The sequence below is a fragment of the Theropithecus gelada genome, chromosome 1 (assembly GCF_003255815.1).
Source record: "Theropithecus gelada isolate Dixy chromosome 1, Tgel_1.0, whole genome shotgun sequence".
NCBI classification, from domain to species: Eukaryota; Metazoa; Chordata; class Mammalia; order Primates; family Cercopithecidae; genus Theropithecus; species Theropithecus gelada.
The window spans coordinates 198483521-198508780 of NC_037668.1; the positions used below are offsets into that span (position 1 = coordinate 198483521).

General features: G+C 35.7%; 1 protein-coding gene and 1 pseudogene across 3 annotated transcripts in view; both read right to left on the bottom strand.

Annotated features, from left to right (window-relative positions):
• Window positions 1-7473: 7473 nt before the first annotated feature.
• Window positions 7474-25260, bottom strand: part of MAEL (maelstrom spermatogenic transposon silencer) — a 47039-nt gene continuing 29252 nt past the window's right edge. For all 3 annotated transcript variants that reach the window (XM_025394672.1, XM_025394663.1, XM_025394654.1), the window contains 6 exons: window positions 24602-24656; window positions 24336-24477; window positions 13427-13489; window positions 11736-11868; window positions 8540-8615; window positions 7474-8020 (listed from right to left, as the gene is read on the bottom strand). In XM_025394672.1, the coding sequence (XP_025250457.1) occupies window positions 7833-8020; window positions 8540-8615; window positions 11736-11868; window positions 13427-13489; window positions 24336-24477; window positions 24602-24656 (657 nt within the window). In that variant the 3' untranslated portion in view covers window positions 7474-7832. The remainder of the gene's footprint in view (window positions 8021-8539; window positions 8616-11735; window positions 11869-13426; window positions 13490-24335; window positions 24478-24601; window positions 24657-25260) is intronic.
• Window positions 23659-23777, bottom strand: LOC112616635 (annotated as a pseudogene).

Consider the following 25260-nt stretch of genomic DNA (forward strand, 5'->3'; position numbering starts at 1 on the left):
TCATATTATTATTTTATTTTATGTCCTTAACCCCTGCTGGTCTGAACTTAATGTCTCCTTTTGGAACATAATGTTGTTTGTGCCTTCCCTCTTTTTGCTTGGTTTATCTCATCAGAGTTTTATCTATTTTAATATTTTTCAAAAAGCCAACTTGGGCTTTGTTGAACCTATTATGTCTCTTCTATTTCATTGATGCTTTCTTTTTATTATCACCCTCCTTCTATATTTAATGGGCTTATTCTAACTTCTTAAGTTGGCATTTAATTGTTGACTTTTCAGCCCTTCTTTACTTGTAATATAAGTGTCTTCTCAATATTTCTATATTCTAATATGTAGTGTTTGATTATTATGCAGTTGTTATGAAGAATTTTTACTATCATTTAGTCACAAGAAGGTTTTAGCAACCATTATTTCTTTCAGATGTACAGGTTTTAAATGTTATAAAAAATTTATATTGATAGATGAATAGTGGAGAAAGAACATGACTGTATGTCAATTTCTTGAAATGTATTGAGATTTAATTTATGGTTTGGTCCATTATCAGTTTTTGAAAAAGTTCCATGTCTGTTTGAAATGAATGTGACTGACAAATTGTCCATTAGATCAAATTTGTTAGTTTAAAATTTCAAATATTCCATATATTTACTGGGTTTTGGTATGCTTGACTTATCAATAATAGACTTGTGTTTAAATCTTTTGGCATGATGATGGATTTGTCTGTTTTTCCTTATATTCTATTAGTTTTCATTTTGTATTTGTTGAAATTATTATAATAGGTGTATAAAAGGAAAAGATCATTGAATTAACCAGGAAATATAAAAAAGTTCAGTATTTTATTTTTCCTGGTTAATGCAATGATTCTTATACTAAACACTCTTATTTGGTATTAATATAATTATGACAGGATTGGTATTTCTCTATCTATTTTTAAACTTTTACTTTAGGTTCAGTATATATATTTTTTATTCTTTTTCTTTTCTTTTCTTTTCTTTTCTTTTTTTTTTTTTTAAGACTGACTCTTGCACTGTCGCCCAGGCTGGAGTGCAGTGGCGCTATCTTGGCTCACTGCAACCTCTGCCTCCCAGGTTCAAGTGATTCTCCTTGTCTCAGCCTCCTAAGTAGCTGGGATTATAGGCACCCGTTGCTACGCCTGGCTCATTTTTTTGTATTTTTAGTAGAGACGAGTTTCACTATGTTGGCCAGGCTGGTCTCAAACTCCTGACCTCGTGATCCGCCAGCCTCGGACTCCCAAAGTGTTGGGATTACAGGCATGAGCCACTGTGCCCAGCCTATCCTTTTTTCATCTTTCCGTAGCAATTTGCTTCAGGTGTAAATCCTATAAGCAGCATATTACTGGAGTTTTAAAAACTCAGAATGGCAAACTTTTAACTGGTGAGTTTAATCCATTTATATTTATTGCTAGCATTGATATGTTGCATTAGATTTTACCATTTTACTTTATACTATTTTCCTTGTTCCCCAACCCCATGTTTTTCTTTTTCCCTTGCCTCCAGAGGTATGAGTTAATTTTATTGTTGTTGATTGCATTTTTCCTTATTCCAAATGTTTTCTATTGCTTTGGAATTATTTACTTTATTTATATTCTCTTAATGGCTACCTCTGAAATTTTGCCACACCTATTTGACTAAATAATATCGAGTGTAAAATAATATATTAATCTCTTAATAAACCATTCTAATAACTTAGAATACCTTCATTTCATTTAACTCTCCTTCAGACTTACATGTTATTATAGAGCAAGTATTTTAGTCCCATCCTTTATAACCTCACAAGTTAAAAAATATACTAATAATTACAATTTTTATAAAACAATATTTGTATTTGTCTAGATTTGCACGTTTGCCGTTTTATATCCTTGCTATCTCATAATGCACTGTCCTTCTAGGATAATTTCAGAAGTCCTTTATTATTAGTTCAATTGGTGGCAACAGATTTTTAAATCTATAAATGTATTTATTTGATCCTCTTTTTTCAAAGATAGTTTACTGGGTACCCAATTCTAGTTTGATAATTATTTTCTCTCAACATTTTGGAGATATTATTTCACATCTCCCGACTGACTTTACTGCTGCTAGAGTTTTCTGTCATTGTCTGTTTGTAGGCAATGTTTTTCTGTGGCTGCTTTCGAAGTCTACTTTGGTGTTAATGAATTTTCCCTTCAATATCTTTGGGATAGGTTTTAATATTTATCTTGAGGATTCGTGTTTTTCATTATTTCTTACAATTTTCAGCCATTATCTCTTTAAATATAGCGTCTCATCCATCTCTCTATTCTTAAACCTCATCTTTTTTCTTCATATCTCTTAACATCTCTTTCTTATTTTCCATTCCATTGTCTCTTTTTTCTACATTTCTTCAGAACTATCTTCCAACACAGTAATTTTCTTTTCAGCTGTGATTAACTTGCCATCATGGGTTTTTTCACTTCAAATTCTAATTTGTTTTATTTCTGGAAGTTCCTTTTGTTTCTTGTTCTTCAAATACACCTGTTTGCTCTTCTTTGTGAATGAGTCTTTTATGTAAACATTTCATGCATAGCTCTTTTATTTTCTATGTCTGACAATTTCAGTATCTGCAGGTCTTGAGTGGGTAACTGTTATTTGATGATTCTACTCTCACAGTGTGTCACCTTTTTTAAGGCTTTGTTTAATGAGCTTACTGCTTGATTGTAATCTGTAGGAATTAAATCCTGTTTTCTCCTACACACTGTTTTCCATAGTGGTTGTACTAGTTTACATTCCCACCAGCAGTGTAAAAGTGTTCCCTGTTCACTGCATCCACACCAACATCTATTTTTATTTTTTGATTATGGCCATTATGGTTTTGATTTGTATTTCCCTCATCATTAGTGATGCTGAGCATTTTTTCATACATTTGTTGGCCATTTGTATATCTTCTTTTGAGAATTGTCTATTCATGTCCTTAGACCACTTTTTGATGGGTTTTTTTTTTCTTGCTAATTTGAGTTTGTTGTAGATTCTGGAAATTAGTCCTTTGTCATATGTATAGATTGTGAAGATTTTCTCCCACTCTGTGTTTACTCTGCTGACTGTTCCTTTTGCCATGTGAAAGCTCTTTAGTTTAAGTTCCAGCTATTTATCTTTGTTTTTATTGCATTTGCTTTTGAGTTCTTGGTCATGAAATCCTTGCCTAAGCCAGTATCTAGAAGGGTTTTTCCAATGTACTCTTCTAGAATTTTTATAGTTTCAGGTCTTAGATTTAAGTCCTTGATCCATCTTGAGTTGATTTTTGTAAAATGTGAGAGATGAGGATCCAGTTTCATTCCCCAACATGTGGCTTGCCAATTATCCCAGCACCATTTGTTGAATAGGGTCTCCTTTTCCCACTTTACGTTTTTGTTTGCTTTGTCAAAGATCAGTTGGATGTAAGTATTTGGGTTTATTTCTGGATTCTCTATTCAGTTTCACTGCTGACTTCTCAGTTCCTTAAATGCCTCTCCTCCAATGATCTTGTTCTCTACCTCCCTCAGGAACTCATTCATAAAACAATACCCAGATTATCTCATTATCAGTAACTGTGACCTTCTATAATCTTAATTTCATGCATTGCACTCTCTACCACCACCTGTCTTTCTAGCTCACTCCCCCTGGTACCACGACATCTCTATCTATCCTTCAGTCCTACCTCCAATCCATTGATCTAGTCATCTTGATACTTTATTCATCTTCCTACCCAGTCTATATTTTTTACTGAGGTAAAATAGACATATACAATTTACCATCTTTACCATTTTTAAGTGTATAGTTCAGTGGTAATAATACATTTCTATTCCTTTTGCTCCTTCATGTCCCCCACGCCCTTCCCCTTCCTGGCCTATGGTAACCACCAATCTACTATCTTCATCAGATCTGCTTTTTTAGCTTCCACATGAGTGGGAACATGCAGCATTTGTCTGTGCTTGGCTTATTTCATTTAATGGCCTCCAGTTCCATTCATGTTGCTGCAAATGACATTTCATTCTTTTGCATGGCTGAATAATATTCCATTGTGTAGATATACCACTTCTTGTTTACTTATTTATCAGTTTGTGGCTATTTGGGTTGTATCCATTTTGGGGCTATTACAAGTAATGCTGCTATGAACATTTATGTGCAAGTTTCTGTAGAAACATGCACAGAAATGGAATTGCTGGATCATATGGTCACTCTGTATTGAACTTTTTTAGGAATTGCTAAATTGTTTTCCATAGCAGCTGTACCATTTACATTCCCACCAGCAGTGTATGAGGGTTCCAATTTCTTTACATCCTTACCAACACTTATTTTCCTTTTCTTGATGATAGTCATCCTAGTTGAGTGTGAAGCAGTTTCTTTTGTTTTGATACGCATATGCTAATGACTAATGATATTGCACAATCTTTTTGTATGCTTAAGGGCCATTTGTATTTCTTCTTTGGAACAGATACTTGAAATATTTATTCAAATCTTTTGCCCATTTAGAAACTGGGTTGTCTTTTTTTATTGTTAAGAGTTCTTTATTACTCTTTAAACTAGACCTTTATCAGATAAATGATTTGTAAATATTTTTTCCCATTCTGTGTGGTCTTTTTCACTTTCTTGATAGTGTCTTTTAATGCACAAGGCTGCTTTTTAGGTCTTAGTTTCGATATATTCCAAATTATTTTTTCTTGTTTGTTCTGTTGGTGTCCTATTAAGAGACTGTTGCCTCATCTAAGGTCATGAAGATTTACACTTGTATTTTCTTCCTCTAACAGTTGTATAATTTTAGCTCTTACATTAGGTCTTTAATCCATTTTGAACTAATTTTTTGTGTTAGGTAGGGTCCTGTCTTAGTCCATTTGTACTGCTATAACAAAATACCTCAGACTGAATAATTTATAAAGAACTGAAATTTATTTCCCTTGGTTCTAGAGATTGGAAAATTCAAGATGAAGGTGGTGGCAGAATTGATATCTGGTGAGGGCTGCTCTCTGCTTCCAAGATGGCACCTTGTTGCTGCATCCTCTGTAGGGAACACTGTGTCCCCACATGGTGGAAGGGACAGAAGAACAAGAGTGTGCTTCCTTCAACCTCGAGCCTTTTTACAAGGGTGCTGATCCCATTCATGAAGGCTCTGCTCAAAGACCTCCAAAAGACTACATCTCTTAAAACTGTAGCACTGGGGATTAAGTTTCAACATGAATTTTGAAGGGACATCATCATTCAAACCACAGCCTATCTAAATTCATTATTTTGCATGTGGATATCCAGTTGCCCTAGAACTATTTGTTTTAAAGACTATTCTTCCCTCTATTGAATGGTCTTGGCACAGATACATGAGTTTATTTCTGGAATAGATTCAATTCTGTTCCAATGATTTACATACATCTCTCCTCATACTTAAGACCACTTTTATTAATGCATTGTAATTATTTACTTCCCCCATTAAACTGTGAGTCCCTTGAGATCAGGAGCCACATCTTTATTCATCTTAGTATTTTTAACTCAACATTTAACAGACTCTCAAAACATTTTCACTGAACAAATGAAACTAACCACTTAATTTTGAGGAAAATAAAGGGAATGGAGTCTACAATACAGTTGGTTCCCTTTCCCATGTAGTACTTTACCTTATGAAGTGGCTTTGAAATTCTGACATCCTTTCGCCATTACTCAAATTGGCAACTATTGATTCTAACATGTAGTGAACACCCTCTCATATGGAAATATGGGCACCACAAAGTTTGCAATTGAGAAAAAGAGATAATATCATGAACCAAAATAGCTGTAATTAAAAACAGTTAAATATTGTAAGGTAATACAAAGGAAATACTACTGGAGTTAGAGGGGGCAGAAATCACTGTCAACCAGGATATCCATGAGTATACCAATCACTCACCTAGTCTTCCTGAAGGGTAATTAATACTTCAAATTCAATGCCAAAGATTTTTTTTTTTTTTTTAAAGAGGAGACAGGGTTTGAATTTTTCTAAAAATGTAGTTTGGGGATTTTGAATTTCTTTGAAGAGAAAGACCAGCTATTCTCTTAAAATAAATCCCTGGGGCCTATTGAATTGTTTTCGTTTATTTGACATATACCTCAAAAGTATAACCAATACTATTGTTTAAATTAAAAAATTAACTTAAACAATTCACAGAGGACTGAATTCAGGTGACAGAGAACAAGACTTAGGCATCTGAAGTCATAAGTCTGAATATTTTAAGCCTTCCTCATCTTCTCCACCCAATTATTAATAAGCTGAGTTTTTCAAAGTTCTTATTATTAGTTTTTTAGAGGCAGGGTCTTGCCCTGTTACCCAGGCTGGAGTGCAGTGGCATGATCACAGCTCAATGCAGCCTTAAACTCCTGGGCTAAAGTGATCCTCCTACCTCAGCCTCCCTAGTAGCTAGGACTACAGGCATGCACCACCATGCCTGGCTAACTTTTTAACTTGTTGTATAGCTGTGGTTGTGCTATTATGCCTCAGCTGGTCTCAAACTCCTGTCCTCAAGTGATCCTGCTGCCTCACCCTCCCAAACTGGTGGGATTAAAGGTGTGAGCCACCACCCCTGGTCTAAGTTGATTTTTAAGAAAGACACAATGGTTTTAAAGCTTGGATATGAAGTTTTTAAAGAAAAATATACTACTAGAAAGTATAATATATAAATTTAGTCTGTGAATTGTTCTTTTTCCAAATCTGGTATCAGAAACAGATGAATGCAAGATGGAGGACAATATAGTGTATTAGGAACATGATCTATACAAAAGGTCGGTCAATTAAAAAAAAAAAAGGAACATGGTCTTTGGAGTCAGACTGACTTGGAATAACAACAGTTCCTTCAGTTAGGAGCTATGTGACCTGAGCATTTTTTGGTCTCTAAAATGTATTGCCTCCTTCAGAGTGGTAATAAGGGTTTAATTAAGATGACACATATAAAACATCCATAAGGCAGGTATTCAACAGTTAGTAAAGGAAAATATGGGTTACAAAACCAGAGGCCCAGGACAGTCATTCTCTGTAATCAGAGGGACCAGAGTTTGGGGTCAGACAGACTTAAATCAAATTGTTGCCTCTGTCAATGTCATGTGTGGTCTTGGCTTGTGGTTTCAAGCAAAAGGGGTTACCATACCTATTTTACTCATCCTGGGTTATATATTACCCCAGGTTGAGAATATAAGCCAGTTTAAATCAGTCACAGAGTGAACACCTGACTCGATATAATACCTGCTTGCTTTGCAGTCCAACGGATGAGAAATTCATTCAATATCTAGCCATGTGATGTGATTTAGGGTATATTACATAACCTTTCTAATTTTGCCTTCTCATCTTTCAAATGACTCCTTTTGCCAAAGTAAGTATATTTCAAAAACTTTTTAAGGTAGCAAAACTCTGTTTGTTAAATAATTTTCTTAGTTATTTGCAATAAAAACAGCCTGCAGGTCTGTAGTGCAAGAGTCCCATTTCATGACAGGAAGAAACAGATTAACACTATTTTAGAACCTTTCATAACAGACATTCAATACCTTTATTATCAGGGGAAATAATTATCAATCTATAACATTCCCAAAAGTACAACTCTAAAAATGTCAGTTTTGTTCGTATAGGACTCAAAACTTTAATGATATACCCATCATACAGCCAGGAAGCAGAACAATCCCTCAAGAAAAAAAGTACAAATGCCAAGATGCTCTCCAACCACAATTTTTTTAAATCTATGAAACAATTTCCTTACAAATTAAGTAGTTTTTATAGTAGTGACATTTATCATTGATGTGATCTGTTTAATATGACTGTAGTAAGAAGGAACTTGGGCCTGTTATTGTTTTCAGAAATTGAAAAGAGTACCATCATTAAGATAAGGAAGAGAAAGATTTGTATCCATCTTTTTGGGACATGTAAGATGAGAGTGAAGTGTCACAGTTGGAGAATTTGTGGATATTGCTGGAGGAATTGGAGATGCTCTCTAGTAAGCGGGTAATCCCTCTTCCCCGAACACTGCTGTTTTGGCCAGAAATTTTCGCCCTAGATGGGTAGTCACCTGGGATATTGAAAATACGAGAAAAGAAATATAGCAATTTTATAATTTTATTACAAAGAGATGCCTCGATTAACTGACTCATCCTACTGTAGGCCTTTCACTAAGCCATAATTCAATGGGTCAACAATAGAAAAATGTTTTTGTTTTTAGCCCAGGAAACTTTTAATTGAAATTCTTTAGGTACCACTTGAAATTTCATGTCACGAGCTTTTAAAGTGTCTCACCCCACAAAAGATATCATTAAAATCAAAACTATAAAGCTATTGCCGCTACAAGAAAAACAAGTTTTCTTTTAAATGCTCTAACAAATTCTGAGAAGTTACAATGTATCCAAGTGACCCAAAAATGTACATAGCTAAACTGTTTAAGGTGCTAATGCCAAATAAAACCCTCAATTCAACAAGTGCCTTATATCCTAAAGCGAATTTAGATATCACTGTTTAAATACCACACCCTGGGATCTTAGTAATAGGCTCTAACATCCTTTAGGTGCATTTTTGTAAAATATAAGGTGCTTACCAATGGGTGTGTTTGATCCTTGTTCCTGATTAGCAGAGTTGAAATGAGAGAATCCTGAACTCCCGACCCTCAGCTTCTGTAAGTAGCAGGAAAATACCAGGGAGAAAAATGTTTATTTCTTATCAATTATTGGATGGTCTGTCTTCAATTTCAAATTACTCTCTAAAAATGCAAACTAACACTCAATACTTTTCCAGTGTCTGATCAATTTTTGCTGCAAAGACGGGGAGAAAATAGGATAGACTTTGGAGGGAGATAAGGAGTTTCAGGGTAAAAAAGGGTTTGCTTTTTTTTTTTTTTTTTTAAAGTGAGATTATAGCAGGTTTGCTGATAATGAATTAGAACAGAGTGAATCCCTGATGATACAGGAGGGGAAAATTACTGAAGCCATGTCCTTGAGTTTACGGTAAGGGAAGGAAATCTAACATACACATAGCCAGATTGGTTTTAGATAGGAACACAGAAAATTCATTCATTAAAATAGGAGTAAAGCAGAGGATATGGTAGATGCAGGTAGATGAGTCATAGGAATATGTAGAAAATCTCTCCCAATTGTTTCTATTTTCTCAGAGAAGTAGGAGGCAAAGGCATCAGCTAAAGCAAAGGTAAGGGAAGAGATGATGAAATCTGAAGGAAAAAGGTGGTAAGAAATAACTGTCTAGGAGAGTAGGAAATCAGTCAGACTAGAGAAATGGGTATCTGTCAGGCAACATTAAAGGCCCCTTGAAGTTGGTGGTGATGAATAGTAAGATCGGTCAGCATGGTAGTTCCTTTCCAGGTGCATTTAGCTTCACAGGCATACGAGGAGAGTAGGTGAAGAGTTAGATGTAATCAGGGTTAGTATCTGTCAAGTATGATGAAAAAAAGAGGGCCAATGGAGTTGACAGTGCATGCAAGGCAGTGGAAAAGATAGGCCAAGGAATCTGAGTTGGGAAGGAAGAAGGTGAAGGGTAGAGACAAAGGTGGCAAAGGAGGAGACATGAGGCTACAGCATTACTAGCGTGAATGGTGCCCCGGAGTTGTGCAATGAAGTGGCCCTGTAAGGGAGTGCAAAACAGTGGAGGCATAAATGAATTGTATATCCCAGTAGAGACTAAATAACTGTTGGCACTGGGGTACTAGAAGATGGTGGTAGTCTGAGAGGGGGATGTTTGAAATTGAGATTATGAAGGAGATACCACTGGGGTCCAGGATATGATTGCTTGGTAGAAGGAGAGGAAATCGAACTGAGAGGTTAGGCAGCTGGAAGGACTATGTGTAGGGAAATTGAAATAAATAATTCTGATGGAAAAACCAGTTTTCTGGATCGGTGTTGCTCTAAGAATGAGGGGAACCAACTCAGGAGTCTACTGACTCCAAAAAGGGGCCATTTGGAGTCTACTGACTCCAAAAAGGTACTACATCTTGGATGGCAGGAATTTCAATGCCTAGGAATTTTGGGGAGACTGTATAAAGAAGTCTGGAAGCCACAATCAAGGACAACTACTTCAAATATAGGCCCATGACACATGAAGAAGAAAAAGATATCACCATTTGAAAAGGCTAATAGAGAAGCAGTGTCCTTAGAGGAGGGTCAAGTTTTAGTTACAACCAAGAAGGTAAAATAGACTTTCCCCCAAAGAGACTGAAGATATCTGAAATTCTGCTGATAACTAAGGCTGAGAAAACTGACAGGAAGGTTTCTTAGGAGTTGGGGAGGGCTGGGAAATAGGACCAGCCAAATAAGATGAGTCTGGGAGATGAGAAAGAATCTTAAGACTCCTAGGCTTCCTATAGTAACTGATGTAAACAATGAAAAGTCACATTATTGAGATTAATTCTGATGATGTGAACACAGATGGCGGTGATGAAACTAAGGTAGGGTTTCTCAACCTGGGCACTAATGACATTTTAGGCTGGAAAATGCTTTGTTGTGGAAGGCTGTCCTGTATAGATAGAGTGCTAACAGCATTCCTGGCCTTTATCCACTAAATGCCAGGGGCACCCCCTCCCCAGATGTGACAACCAAAAATGTCCCCAGGCATTGTTAGATGTCCCACAGAGGACATGAAATGGAGTTGAGAACCACTGGGTAAAAGGTTTAAAGGGAGGGTAGAGAAGGGTCTTGCCCAGAGTACATATGGAGAGATCTGAAGTCCTTCATTTTTAGTTTTAAATTATCACACAGTAAAACTTTTTTTTGGTGTACACATCTATGAAGTTTAACATTATGTACAGACTTGTGTAAACACCACAATCAGGATGCAGAGCCATTCTATCACCTCAAAAACCTCTCTCATGCTCAATCCCTTTACAGACACCCTGTTCCCACGCCTATCCCCTGGGAACCACTAATTTGTTCTTGTTATAGTTTTGTCTTCAAAAAAATGTCATATGAATGGAATCATACAGTATATTCTAAAGTACGTAATTTTGGAGACTGCTTCTTTTGTTCAGCATAATTAACTAGGATGAATCTAGTTGTTTTTATCAGTAGTTCTTGCCTTTGAGTTTCCTTTTCACTAAATGTTTATTGTAAAATAATAATATTTATTTAATATCTATTAAGCTCTAAGGCAGGGAGGCCTTGGCACTGTCATATATTGCTGCATTTAATCCTAACGAATACTAGCCCCCATTATTGTTCTTGTTCAATAAATTAAAAATTAGTACAGAAAGTTCAAGTATCGTGCATAAAGTCACAAAGCTTGTATGTAGCAGAACCTAAAATAAAATTCAGGAATTCTGACCCTATAGCCCATACTCTTAACTGCTATGTACTTAGTGGTTTAGAGGCCTATTAATAAGTAAACAGCAGAGAGGGAAGGAAGGTGGTAGAAAAATTAGATAGCTTTTAATCAAATCCTAAATCAGGTCTTAAACATTTTTGAAGTAGATGTTCAGAATATTTATATTACTTACATTCAGATATTTAATTTTTGGAATATATCTTTGGAAATGTTTTATATAACGACTAAATACTGGTTTTAACTTTCTTAAAACTTTGTTAAATTGGTAGGAAATACACCAGAAAAAAAAGAATTTTACTAGACGCAACTGGATTAGGAACTGTTTGACAGGCCATGAAGGACTTCAAAATAATGTTTAAGGGGAGGGAAAGAACCAAACAAAGGCTTGATCTTTTACAGCTGTTGGCCAGAATCACATTGAGTAGAACAGCTAAAGAGACCAGCAGCTCTTAAAGTCAGGTTCTTACCTGGTAACGCCCTGCATCCAATACAACCATTTTGGGCGTCACACTATTGCTGGCCTCATAATCTTGTAGTGGTACATGAGCCTCTGTGAGCTGGATTCCAAAGAGAGTGGCCAGAGAATTACTGATGCAGTACCTTTAAAAGAAATAAAAATCTCACTATCAGAATCTCATTTAATTCACCTAAAAGTATTTGTATTTTAAAATCTCTAACAAAAAGAAAGCATCTGAGATACTGTTATAAACTGGGAAAAAATAAATTTGGCGATTCAGAGAAGACATATAAATAAATAGCAATACATATAATAAAACAGGTTATTACTGGTAAGCAATCTTTTGATTACCAGATAAAATTTTAGGTTCATTTTAAGGGCATGGCAATGAAGGTAAAGATTACTACGATTCCCAAATGTTTAAGGCAAGGAGAGGGAAGTGGCAGAAATAAGACAACAACCATAAACACTAATCTATCCTCTGAACTAATATCACCCACTGGGCTACCAGAGCACCCAGATTATCTGGGGCTCCAGGTACTTTCACTACAAAACGAGAACAAAAGACCTATGTGTTAGAGTACCCCAATAAGGAAGTGGTTCTGAAGGTTCACCCATATTGCTAGGAGAGGTGACACGGACAGAAAATAAATGTACTATGATGTACAAAACCACCTTTATTTTTATTTTTTGTGAGTACATAGTAGGTGCATATATTTATGGACTACATAAGATGTTTTGATACAAGCATGCAATGTGTAGTAATCACATCATGGAAGATGGCATATCCATCCCTTCAAGTATTTATCCTTTGTATTATAAACAAGCCAATGATTCTCGTTTAGTTATTTTCAAATGTACAATTAAATTATTATTGACTACAGTCACTCTGTTGTGCTATCAAATACTAGGCCTTATTCATTCATTCAAACTATTTTTTTGTACCAATTAACAATCCGCACTTCCCCCTCCCCCCTCTAGTACCCTTCCTAGCTTCTGGTAATCATTCCTTCTACTCTCTATTTCCATGAGTTCAATCGTTTTGATGTTTAGATTCCACAAATAAGTGAGCACATGCGATGATTATTTTCCTGTGCCTGGCTTATTTCACTTAACATAATGACATCTAGCTCCATCTATGCTATTGCAAATGACTGAATTTCATTCTTTTTTATGGCTGAATAGTACTCTATTGTGTATATATACCACATTTACCACATTTGCTTTATCCATTCATCTGCTGATGGATACTTAGGTTGCTTCCAAATCTTGGCTATTGTAAACAAATGCTGCAACAAACATGGGAATGTAGATATTTCTTCAATGTGTTTCCTTTCTTTGGGGGATATACCCAGCAGAAGAAGTGCTGGATCATATGGTAGCTTTATTTTTAGTTTTCTGGAGAACCTCCAAACTGTTCCCCATAGTGGTTGTATTAACTTACATCCCACCAACAGTGTCTGAGTGTTCCCTTTTCTCCACATCCTCACCAGCATTTACTATTGCCTGTCTTTTGGATATAAGCCGTTTTAAACCAGGGTGAGATAATATCTCACTGGAGTTTTGATTTGACCCCCTTTGTTTCAAAAGAGCATTGTGGAAACAGAGTTACCCTGACTGCCAAAGCAATAGCAAGCAAAACAGCACAGAATAATTTAATCAGAATACAGTATTATGAAGAAACTCCTTTCCCCAACTTACGCAATCTTCTTGCAAACAGCTAAAGCACAGAAGAGAATATCATTTTCTTCATGCCACTTGCACCTGTACAAAAAAAAGGACTTTAATATTCTAACTGAAGTAGCACTGCTTAAAGGTTTTTATATGCCAGATTTCTATCTGAAATCTTTTAAAAAATGAGGTTAAAGATTAAAACTTCAAATTTAACACAAAGATTTTTAAAAAACAGATTTTAATGCTGCCTTCTCTGATACAAATTCGTGATACTACACAACCTACACATAACCATACAGTCAAATTTTACCTTGAAATAAAATGAGTGCTTCTGGCACATCAGTGACATGCACTCATTCAACAAACATTTATTCAATGTACACTATTTGCTAGGCCTTGTGGTAGGCACTAGAAATACAGTATTGAAAAAACAGAAACTACTGTCCACACAAAACTAACTTTCCAGTGGGAAAGACGGATCAAGAAAGATATGCAAGCATAATACATAGTAAATTAGAAAACTGGGAAAGTTCTAAGGAGAAAAAATAAAAAGGTGATATAAACTATGCGGGAGGAACAACATTTTAGATAAAGTGTCAATGAAAGGTAACACTGAGAAGGTGGTGTTTCAATGGAGATCTCAGGAGGTGATGTTGGTGAGGAAATGATGGAAATAATTTGTGTAAGTCAATACAAGGTTACAAACACTAAAATAGCACACTTTCATGACAACAGCTGCTATAAACTTGTGTATCTTTCCAATGAGTACACAGTCTATTAAGACTCAGAGCAGCTCTACTTGTACAATACAAAGCTTGCCTAAACTTAACAAAAGTCTTCATTTAAAATTATAAACATTTTAAACAGTAAAAGTATAAAAAGTCCATTATTTGCACTGGATGAAAGTTATTTCATGCATGGATGAATGGAAGACTACTTAAAAATAAAATTAAGATTTTCCCACTGTTTTTCCAAAGAAAAGTGATCCAATAAATGTGGTAGTTCACAAAACTGTAACATGAAGCCTTAGGTTAAAACAATACACAAACTATGTACATATATACACATACTATGTACCGGCAAAAGATAAAAATTAAGAAAACAAAAAAACCCTAAACTGCCTGGGCACAGTACTCTATAAAATACTCTGCCTTTCCACACAATCTTCTGTATCCTGTTAGAGCTATTAGTTTGCTTTTGTTCCCGGGATTATCTCATTCTTCTGGATTGTGAGTTGTGGTCTCCCCATTTTGTTCTTTTTCATGTTGCAGGCTTTTCTTGAATGCCTGATTATCCTTAATTGCATTCATATTTAGATATGAGGCACAATCTGTGCTCACTGCAACCTCCACCTCCCAGGTTCAACTGATTCTCATGCCTCAGCCTCCTGAGCAGCTGGGATTTTAAGCATGTGCCACCATGCCTGGCTAATTTTTGTATTTTTGGTAGAGACAAGATTTCACCATGTTAGCCAGGCTGGTCTCGAACTGCTGACCTCAGGTGATCCACCCACCTTGGCCTCCCATAGTGCTGGGATTATAGGCGTGAGCCACTGCGCCCAGCAGGCTTTCATTTCTCTGAGTCACCATTCAGGCCATTTTTTATTGGAAGGGTCCCCCTTTCAACCCAAATCTCTGCTCTAAGAAATTCTATCTTCACAAAAGAAACAAATAAAACATTTATTCCATATAGTATTTAATAGTTTTTAAACTCTTACAACACTTAAGTGACTTCTTCTGCATATGATTTTTCATAACTTTTTGAAACTCTTGAAATTCTACCAGAATTTACCATACATGACTAATATCTTCACACTAGAGTCTTATTGGACAGGAGATTCTGAGGCCAAGGATGACTGTGTCACTCTTTCCCACAGAAATTTTCCCATACAAGTGCCTTATGTATAAGAGGAGTTCCAATCCTGCTAAGTATCAAAAGCTCATTAAATTGGGCTAAGAAAAACTATTTTAAAGTGATAAAGTATAAAACTGCACTTCTTAATACTACTGTTGCTGGGGTTTCTGGTTCAAGATGGTGAATTAAACACATGCACAAATTTATCTCTTCTTGGTCCCAAGACCCTGTGAAAATGACAGTCAAAGAATAAAAATGGTAGCTGTCCACAATAAAGGAAAAAGGCAGGAAGAGGCCTCCATAGAAAATATTTTAACAAATCTTTGGCAAATAAACAAAATAAATGGTAACTGATGAAGCTAGAAAGAAGTCACAGTCTTCAGTGCTCAAGAGGCTAACAGCAGAAGAAGGTCTGCCTATCAGAACTCTGAAGAGGCTCTGGACTTGTGAGCATGTCTCTACTCACAGAACAGAAAGGGAAGATACGAGGCTGAACTTCTATAAAAAGAATAGTCTACTTCCCTGACCCCCCATGCAAAAAAGTAAACTGTTCTTGGAAAACCAGGCAGCAAGAATGGCTGCTGGTACCCTAAAGCAAAGCCTTTCATATTCTAGCATTTAGGATTTTGCCTCCAACTAAACATCTCTCTTGTCTGCTTTCCTTACAGGAAAGCCTCATCAGTTAACAATCCCCACTGAACAATATGGAACACTCAGCTTTGTAGCCTCATTTCTAAATATGAACACAATCAAGGATAATCAGGCATTCAAGAAAAGCCTGCAATATGAAATAGAACAAAACAGGGAGACCACAACTCACAATCCAGAAGAATGAGATAATCCTGGGAACAAAAGCAAACTAATAGCCCTAATAGGATATATAAGATTGTGTAGAAAGGCAGAGTACTTTATAGAGTGGTAAAGAAGACCAAATACTTCACATGGATTTATGAAATTATTACATCCAGAATCCAAAATCCCAGTTTTTCTCATCTCTTCAACCCTCATCAACACTGATGATGGCCATGATTTGTGTAACATAGCAACACTTACAGGCTGAGAGGTACTGAGACTTTGAAAAGCCTCTGCCCACATTTTAACTTGTCAGAGCTCATCAGGGCTTGTGCTGAGTTCTCTTTCTGCTGTTTGCTGAGGTGATCTCATGTACATGCTGTGAGGTCCATCAAAGCAGAAGACTTGTCTTCCTGTACTGTATCTTCTGTGCCCAGCACATAGTGAAAAGAATGTGGACACTACCCAAACTGCTTCACTGAGCTCTAGCAGGATGACAGTTGCTTGCCTGCTATCTCTGGATGTGATGCCTCACCAGGACCTCAGAACATTGTAACCTTGCTCCTCTCCTCCCCATCTATCCAGTAGTACACACTAGAAACCTGGGTGTCATCTTTCATTATTTTTTTCCGTTTTCTCTCTCTGGGTCCAGTCCATCAGCAAGGTCTACTGACTTTAACCTATCCTAAATCGACCTATTCCTCTCCATCTCTCCCTGTGTCCTTGCGTGTTTAAAATTTTTCTAATGGTTTATGACCACACCCCCACCGATTGCTTCAACCTCATCTTGTGCATTCTCCTCTTTACTCATTACTCCACAGTCACACTGACTGTCTAACAATTTCTAGTAAACACCAAGCCTTTACCTCAAGGTTTTTCCATCTCCGTCCAGGGTGCTCTTCTTACCATTTTTTGCATGGCTGCATCCTTTTCCCACTTCAGTTCTCAGTTCTAATGTCACAACCTCAAAGTCTTCTTGACCATTCTATAAAGTGGTCTACTTTTCTATACATTCTTCTCTGTTAGAGTGTCCTGTTGATTTTCTTCTTAGCACTTACCACAAGCTAAAATCACAATTTTCTTTATTATGTACTGTATGTTTCTTTCCTACTTAACTGTTAGCTTCTTGATGGCAGGGACCACATTAATTTTGCTCACTTTTGGATCATTTCCTGGCACAGAGGAGGTGCTCAATAAATATTTGTTGATGAAATAAAGGCTACCATGTTTTAGTCAGCAAGTCATAGACAGTGAATTAGTCCAAGAATAATTATGACAAGAAGCATCAGGAGAATAGGGGATCTATAAAAGTTATAAATATTCTAGCCTCTAAAATGCATGTTATTAACAGACTGTTTAAGATTCTAAAATTCAATTTGTCTAATTGTACTCAGTTTCACCAATACAAAACCTACCCATTTCTGTTAGAACTAAACAAAACATTTACCACAAATTTACTACCAACTTTAAGGTCTTTTAGTAAGCGTTTAAGAGCAGTGGTTGGAATAGGTTTCATCTGCTTGTATTAACAGACTCTAACAGTTTCTATTGTACACTACAATCCAAACTCCCTTGTAAAATATCATACATTTGAATCTTATTATGTTGTGAAGCTCAATAAAAAGTAGATCTATCCTGTCCAAAGAAGTTTAGTAAAGTGCCTACAGTACTGTGTAAGAGTTTTACCTTTAACAAAATCCCACAGCATGGACCTCAAATGTTTTAAACCAGAGCTACTCTAATCTTGTTGCAGAGTATAGCTACTCTGCTGAACTCAATACTGTATTTCTTCAATTATAAAACACATTTTCTTCACATTTTAACCCAAATTAGAATGCATTTTACAATTGAAGGTATTGCACAATGTACATTTGACAGTCTAGAAATAGTTGCCATTGCCTAACCATGTACAAATTTAATTATTAATCTTGATGGTAACCAGACATTTGCAATCCTTCAACATTTTAGTCAATAAACCATTTAAAGATTATTTGAGGACATATTAGTTTGTCCCTGAAAACTTTCTTTTGACCCCTTCTGAAAAGATGAAGAAAGAACTGGCATCAAAACTTGCAGAAAGGGTATGCTTAGAACAAAACCCCAGAGACAACAGTGGAGTTCTTTTTTAAGAAATGCTGTATCGCCAACACTCTTAATGGCACAGAGGACAATAATGTATAAAAACATGGAAAATGAATGACTCAATGTGAAATTTCTGAAATACTTCAGCCTGTAACTGAGGTAATGGTACATAAATCCAAATATCTTAACACTTCATTCATAAGCTTTACAGATTAACAAGAACAACAACAAACGTGGGGAAAACAAAATCTCCACCTGCAGCATAACTAGAAGAATGCTACAAAACTCAGTTGTCTATAAATAGAAAAATGAAAACTGTAATTTCCAATGGAGCAATTTCTCAGTCTCCTACCCCAATCTTTACATGGAGTAGAGTCCAGAAAAAACTGTGGGGAAGAAAGAAAATGGAGAGCCTAAGATTAAATTAAAATCATTTTTACAATGAGGAAGCCCATTCTTTATGTAAATATTCAAACAGTCCTAGTAGATCAGAGCACTGACTATAGGCAAGTGCCATGCTAAGTGAAAGAGGAAGGGGGAAGGGCCCTTTAGAAATTAGGTGGAGGAAAAAAAAGCAAACGGGGAAATTTAAGATCATGCAGGAAATAAAATTCTAAAAACCTACAACCACACTCCCACCACCCTGAAAACATTCATTAAAGAACCTGTACTTTGTCACATTGACAGAGAGGAAGGTTCCTGGAACAAAGACTCTCAATCAAACCTCCCCATAAATTATCAGCCTTGTCCAAGAAATGCAAAGGAGCAATGTATCTTCATCTACAGAAAGCTATTATAGGAAGAAAACAAGCTATGATAAGAAGAAGATAGCCAGGCATGATGGCTTGCACCTGTAATTCCAGCAATTTGGAAGGCTGAGGCAGGAAGATCGCTTGAGGCCAGAAGTTCGACACTAGCCTGGGCAACACAGCAAGACTCTGTCTCCATGACAAATGAAAAATAACTAGGTAGGTATGGTAGCACATGCCTGTAGTACCAGCTACTCAGGAGACTGAGGCATGAGGATTGCTTGACTCTAGGAGTACCAGGCTGCAGTGAGCTATGATTGTGTCACTGCATTCCGGTCGGGGTGACAGAGTGAGACTCTCTTTAAAAAAAAAAAAAAAAAAAAGAAAAATAAAAGAAAACAGAAAAGGAGACTCAAAACACTTTAGCTGATAATTTCTCATACCCCCACCCCCCAAAAAATATGAAGGAGGGGAAAAACGTAACATTACTGTGTTAGTCTGTTCTCACACGGCTATGAAGTAATATTTGAGACCGGGTAATTTATAAAGGAAAGAGGTTTAACTGACTCACAGTTTTGCATTGGTGGGGAGGCCTCAGGAAATTTACAATCATGGGAAAGGCAAAGGAGAAGCAGCCACCTTCTTCACAAGGTAGCAGGATGAAATGAATGCAAATAGGGGAAATGCCAGATGCTTATTAAATCCATCAGATCTCATGAGAACAGCATGTGGGAACTGCCCCCATGATCCAGATACCTCGACCTGGTCCCACCCTTGACACGTGGGGGTTACAGGGATTACGATTTGAGGTGAGATTTGGGTGGGGACACAGAGCCAAACCATATGAGATTTGGGTGGGGACACAGAGTCAAACCGTATCGATTACCATTCCATGTTAAATTAAATATCCTGAAAAAGCATATGAGAATATAAAAACACACCCTGAACGAGAAACTTCAAAACTAGAAACAGAAATAAACAAAAAAGAAGAAATTAACTCAGGAAAGAGAGGGGAAAAAAAGACAAAAACATTACAGAAAAGAACTAAATTACCAACTGCCCAAGGTTGAACAGATTCATTTGTAAAGTTAATAAGAGAAACTGAAGAAAGCAGAAACTATCATGAGAATAAACAAAGTAAAAAGCGTCAGAAAAAGTGACTGAAAGGCAAAGAAGATCAAACATACATATATATTGGACTCCTTTTAAGAAGAAACATTAAGCAGTGGAACAAAACTAATATTAAACTATGATCTAAAAAAAAATCCCCAGAAATAGAACCTGATTCTGCATATTGAAGGGGCTCACCAAATGTCTCAGAAAATGGACCTGCATATAAACTCAGAGAAATATCCTAGCAACAGTATTAGACTTTAAAAATGAAAAAAGACTAAGGTCGTCTCCAGGCAAAATGATCAACTAACTCCAGTCAAAAAGATCACATAACTAAGGCCAAAATAACTAAGGCCAAGAGAATTAATTGACCAAATTTCACAAAAGGAACACACAAAGCCATAAAATGAAGTGGCATTTTCTAGAAACTCAAGGAAATACGGTGTAAACCATTAGAAAAAGTTTTAAATGTTCAAGAACACAGGGAATACTCTTCCATGAGCCCCTGATCAATTTACTGTATCAAGGTTCAGCAAACTTTAACTTTTAAGGCATCAAATATCACAGCAGGCAGCTTACAACTACAGGAAATGCAATGAAACACAGACAGAAACACAGTAATAACAGGAGATTACTCTCAACACAAGATATATCAACTGGATAAAATATAACTAATGAAAATATAAAATACAACTAAAGAAAATCTAAACAATACAATCAATGTAGATGATGTATGTGTGTGGATCTCAAATGCTATATCCTGAAAAGAAAGTATATTCTCATATGCCAAGAGAACAGTCACAAAAATTGATTATAATATTAAGTCAGAAAAAAAACCCTTAAATACCAGTAACTTCCATAAAGTAAAAATATTATAAACGCTTTCTGATCACAATGTAAAAGCACTGGAATTTACTAAAAGAAACAAAATGCAGAAAGTCCTTTTCACTTGGACATGTAAAAGCCTTGTTTTAAAGAGATGGTAGTTGAGAGTTAAAATGACATAATTTATTTAAAATGGCAATGAATATATGGCATGCAATAATCTATGTAATTCATTGAAAACAATGATTAAGAGAAACTTCACTCTACTAAACACATTAAAAAATCAGGCAAAAGATAAATAAATTACATTTCCAGCCCCCAAAACTAGAAAAACAACAACGTACAAAGAGAATAACAGCAAAAATTAATTAGGAAGAGAATAGAAAAACAGGTCTAATAAATTAAAATCCTATTGTAGACAACACACTTGCTTACAAAAAAATGAGAGTGCACAAATATACAATGACAAGATAACCACTGAAACAGATGAAATTTAAAAAAATTTTAAGAGACCACACTTCCTTGCAGATCTTTAAACAAATAACTTTGAAAAGCTATATAACATGTACCATTTTCTAGAAACATACAGATTACCAAAATTTACCTCATTAAAATTAGAAAGCCTAATAAAATCAATTTCCATAGAAAAACAGAAAAAGTTATCAAGGAACTGCTCCTATAAAAATGCGCCAGTCCCAGAGATGCACAATCTGTGTGAGAAAAATTTTAAAACATATTTGAAAGACACAAAAGTAGATTTGAACTATGGAAAGATGTCCCAATCTTTGGAAGCAACTCAATACTATAAATGTTTCAGTTATCCCCAAGTTAATTTATAAATTTAATGCAATCCTAACAAGCTTTTTTTAAATGAAACTAGAATAAAGTTCTCTTGAATATTATTTTTGTTTACAAAATGGAAATGCATCAGACATTCAAAAGCTAAATTAGCAAAAATGGAATATGAACATGGAATACAAACAAGCAAATGAACTTAACTATTAATATATTCCAAAAGAGTAATTTGTACTGAAAGGGGAAAAAAGAACCTAAATAACTTCTGAACAAAGTATTTTGACTATATACTTTCAGACTATAAACAATGATAAACAAACTCTAAACAGTTGTATGTCTTTTTAAAAAAATAATGGTACCATATAATTCTAAAAAATACTGACAGCCAGGGTTCTCATTCTTAGAGAAAGGAAATTTTTTAAAAAGTAAAAAAGCTAGAGAACTCTATGGTATTGGATTGAAATAACAGGTTAAGTGTGAACTCATGGTAAGACAGAGATGGATAAAAAGACTGACAGACCTAGCTACAAACAGATATGTATGGAGAGTGTGTACACACACACACAAACATATATTTCCTAGCTCTCTACTAAAGGGATATAGAATCAATGACACTTTAGTAAGAAATGAGCACACCTACCACCCAGATTCTATCTCCTAACTATTATGCTCCACTAAAATAAACCAGAGATTCTTGGGAGAAATGGCTAATCCAGGGCTGGAACAGAGAAAGTACAAGATAAGCCTGTAACATATTGTGCCAAATAGAAAGCAAAGAAGCACTGTTAGATAGAAAGCAATGAAGCAATGTCAAAAGGACACACAAACCCCTGCTTGAAGGTACTCCCGCTGGCCATATATGGAACAATTTGATCATAAAAATAAATTACAATAATAGATTAAAATGTATTGAATAAGAATCCATGAGTCCATGCTCATATAAATGAAAAAAAAATGGGTAAAAAGGAGAAACTTTTTTTGGTTTTACAGTGGAATGCCAACCAATAAATGCAGAAGGAACAATCAAATAAGAAAAATCACCTTTCACAATGATAGTAATAACTGACTCAGGCAAAAGTCAGCACTTGATACTAAAATTTGTATATGAAAGTTTGAGGAAGAGAATACCTACCCAATTTGAAAGTATTTCCCCACAAAATATTTATTAATTATATGGTAAAAACCCAGGAGTAGTGGCTCATGCATGTAATCCCAGCACTCTGGGAGGCTGAGGCGGGTGGATCACGTGAGGTCAGGGGTTCAAGACTAGCCTGGTCAACATGGTGAAACCGCTTCTCTACTAAAAATACAAAAATTAGCTGGGCGTGGTGGTGGGTACCTGTAATCCCAGCTACTCGAGAGGCTGAGGCATGAGAATTGCTTGAACCTGGGAGGTGGAGGGTGCAGTGAGCTGAGATTACGCTACTGCACCCCAGGCTGGGTGACAGAGCAAGACTCTGTCTCAAAAAAAAAAAAAAAAAAAAAATATATATATATATATGGTAAAAAACCAGTAACTTTCCAAGAGAGAAATATTGACAGGTACTATCTGAAACAAGTGATCAAAGTTATCATCATCAGTAATGGGATAAACTGACATCACATGCCTCCAGATATGACACACTGAGCAGTCACATAATCCCTTCTGTGGTATTCCTGCCAAAAATGCATAATCTCAATTTAACCATGAGGAAATACCGATCAACTAAAAGTGAGAAACATTCTATAAAATAACTGGCCTGTACTCAAAAATATCCAGATCATGACAGTCAAAGTAAGACTGAGGAACTGTCCCAGATTAAAGAGATAAATAACTTCCCAGATTAAAGAGATAAATAACTAAGTGCAACATGTGGTCTTGGACTGGACTCTAGAATTTGTTTGGCTATAAAAGACATAGTGGAACAACTAATACAATATTAATATGGTCTTCAGATTAGATAATAGTATTGCATCCTATATTCAATATCATGATTTTGATCATTACACTATGGTAATATAAATGTTCTATATACACATGCGTGCGCACACACACACACACACAGTAAAAGCCTACAGCACCCGGTATTCCCAGGCAGTCTCTCATCTAACTACTAACCAGGCCAATCCCTGCTTAGCTTGTGAGATCAGACAAGATCAGGCGTGTTCAGAGTGCTATGGCTGTAGACTAAACATTCTTATTCTTAGGAAACACATATTGAAGTATTTCGGTATAAAGATGCATAATGACAGCAACTTACCCTGAAGTGATTTTGAAAAAGTGTATATATATTTAGAAACAAAATTATAAAGAAAATGTATTAAAATGTTAGCAATTAAGGAAACAGAGAATAGTAAACTTTGTAATATTTTTGCAACTTTTCTGTAAGTGTAAAATTATCTCAAAATAAAAAATACTTTTGCCAATTGATTTCACTTATATATTCTTTTACATGTAAGTACAAGAGTTCTATGTAATAAACATCTCTCTAAATAAATCTAAGGACATTCTTTCATCAGTATAGAAATTCTAAGTGATAAGAAAGAACAGTTTATTTGGCAGGTTTGTTTTTAGTGATACACAAGTAACAATGTATCTTACTATCAATGAAATCTTATATTCAAGGAAATACAATGATTCCAAGCTTTCGTCGGAAAATATTGCATAAAAAGGTAAAAAAGTCCTACCATATTTTCCCAGTTTAGAAAAGAAGTCAAAATGACTCAAACAAAAATGCTAGCAATACCTTGTGTTGCTAGAATAATCCCACATGGCCACATCTAGGAGGCTTCGAATCCAAGTCTTAGAGGGCTCCTTGAGAAATTTTTGTTGGTAGATCCCCACTACAAGGTCCTCTACAGTAAGAAGTTGTAGATCTTGCCTGATTTCTTCCAGAGCAAATAGAAAAACACATACAATTAGTAAATTTAGATACTCGGAAGATATCAAAGTAGAAACAAACACAGATATTAATTATAACACACTTCTGCAGCAACCCAGAGTTTTACTTACCTGATGCCTTTGCCATATGCTTCAAACACCAGTTGACTCTTGTTCTATCATCAGACTGGAGAAAGCAAAAAACAAAACAAAACAAAACAAAAAGCTACTTGTATCTTCTCCTACTTTGAATGACTTATAATGCTGTACTTTCAAAATGTGGGGGTTGGGAGGTAGGGGGCACAGGAGAAAGACTGAAGAGTTTGTGCCAACAAAATGAAAACTATAAAAAACTGACATATATTAGAAAAGACTACAGCTATTATTAGTCATATTTATACAGAAATGTTAAGATACTTTATGAGAAGCAAGGGGGACCTAGGGTATGCAAATGAAGAAACCAATGTTCAGAAAAAGATCAGATAATCACCTCATGGTTATACTAAGTAGCAAGGTTAAAGTCCACTTTTCAACTGCAAGCCTCGAAGAATATCATCTCTTTAAACATTACAAAGAAAGAAGGAAGGGATTGCTACAAAGACAGTTTTGAAGAAAAGGTAATCTTGTTTGGTAAGATAGGTGTACAGAATGGAGTATCCATTCTTAAGGGTAAAAAGATATTGCAGATATTTCAGAAAGAAGAACTCAGAGAACATGAACTCTACCAAAATAGAAATATGTTTAGCTTTTGCAGTCTTCAAAATCCCTCCATAATTGCAGACATTTTAAAA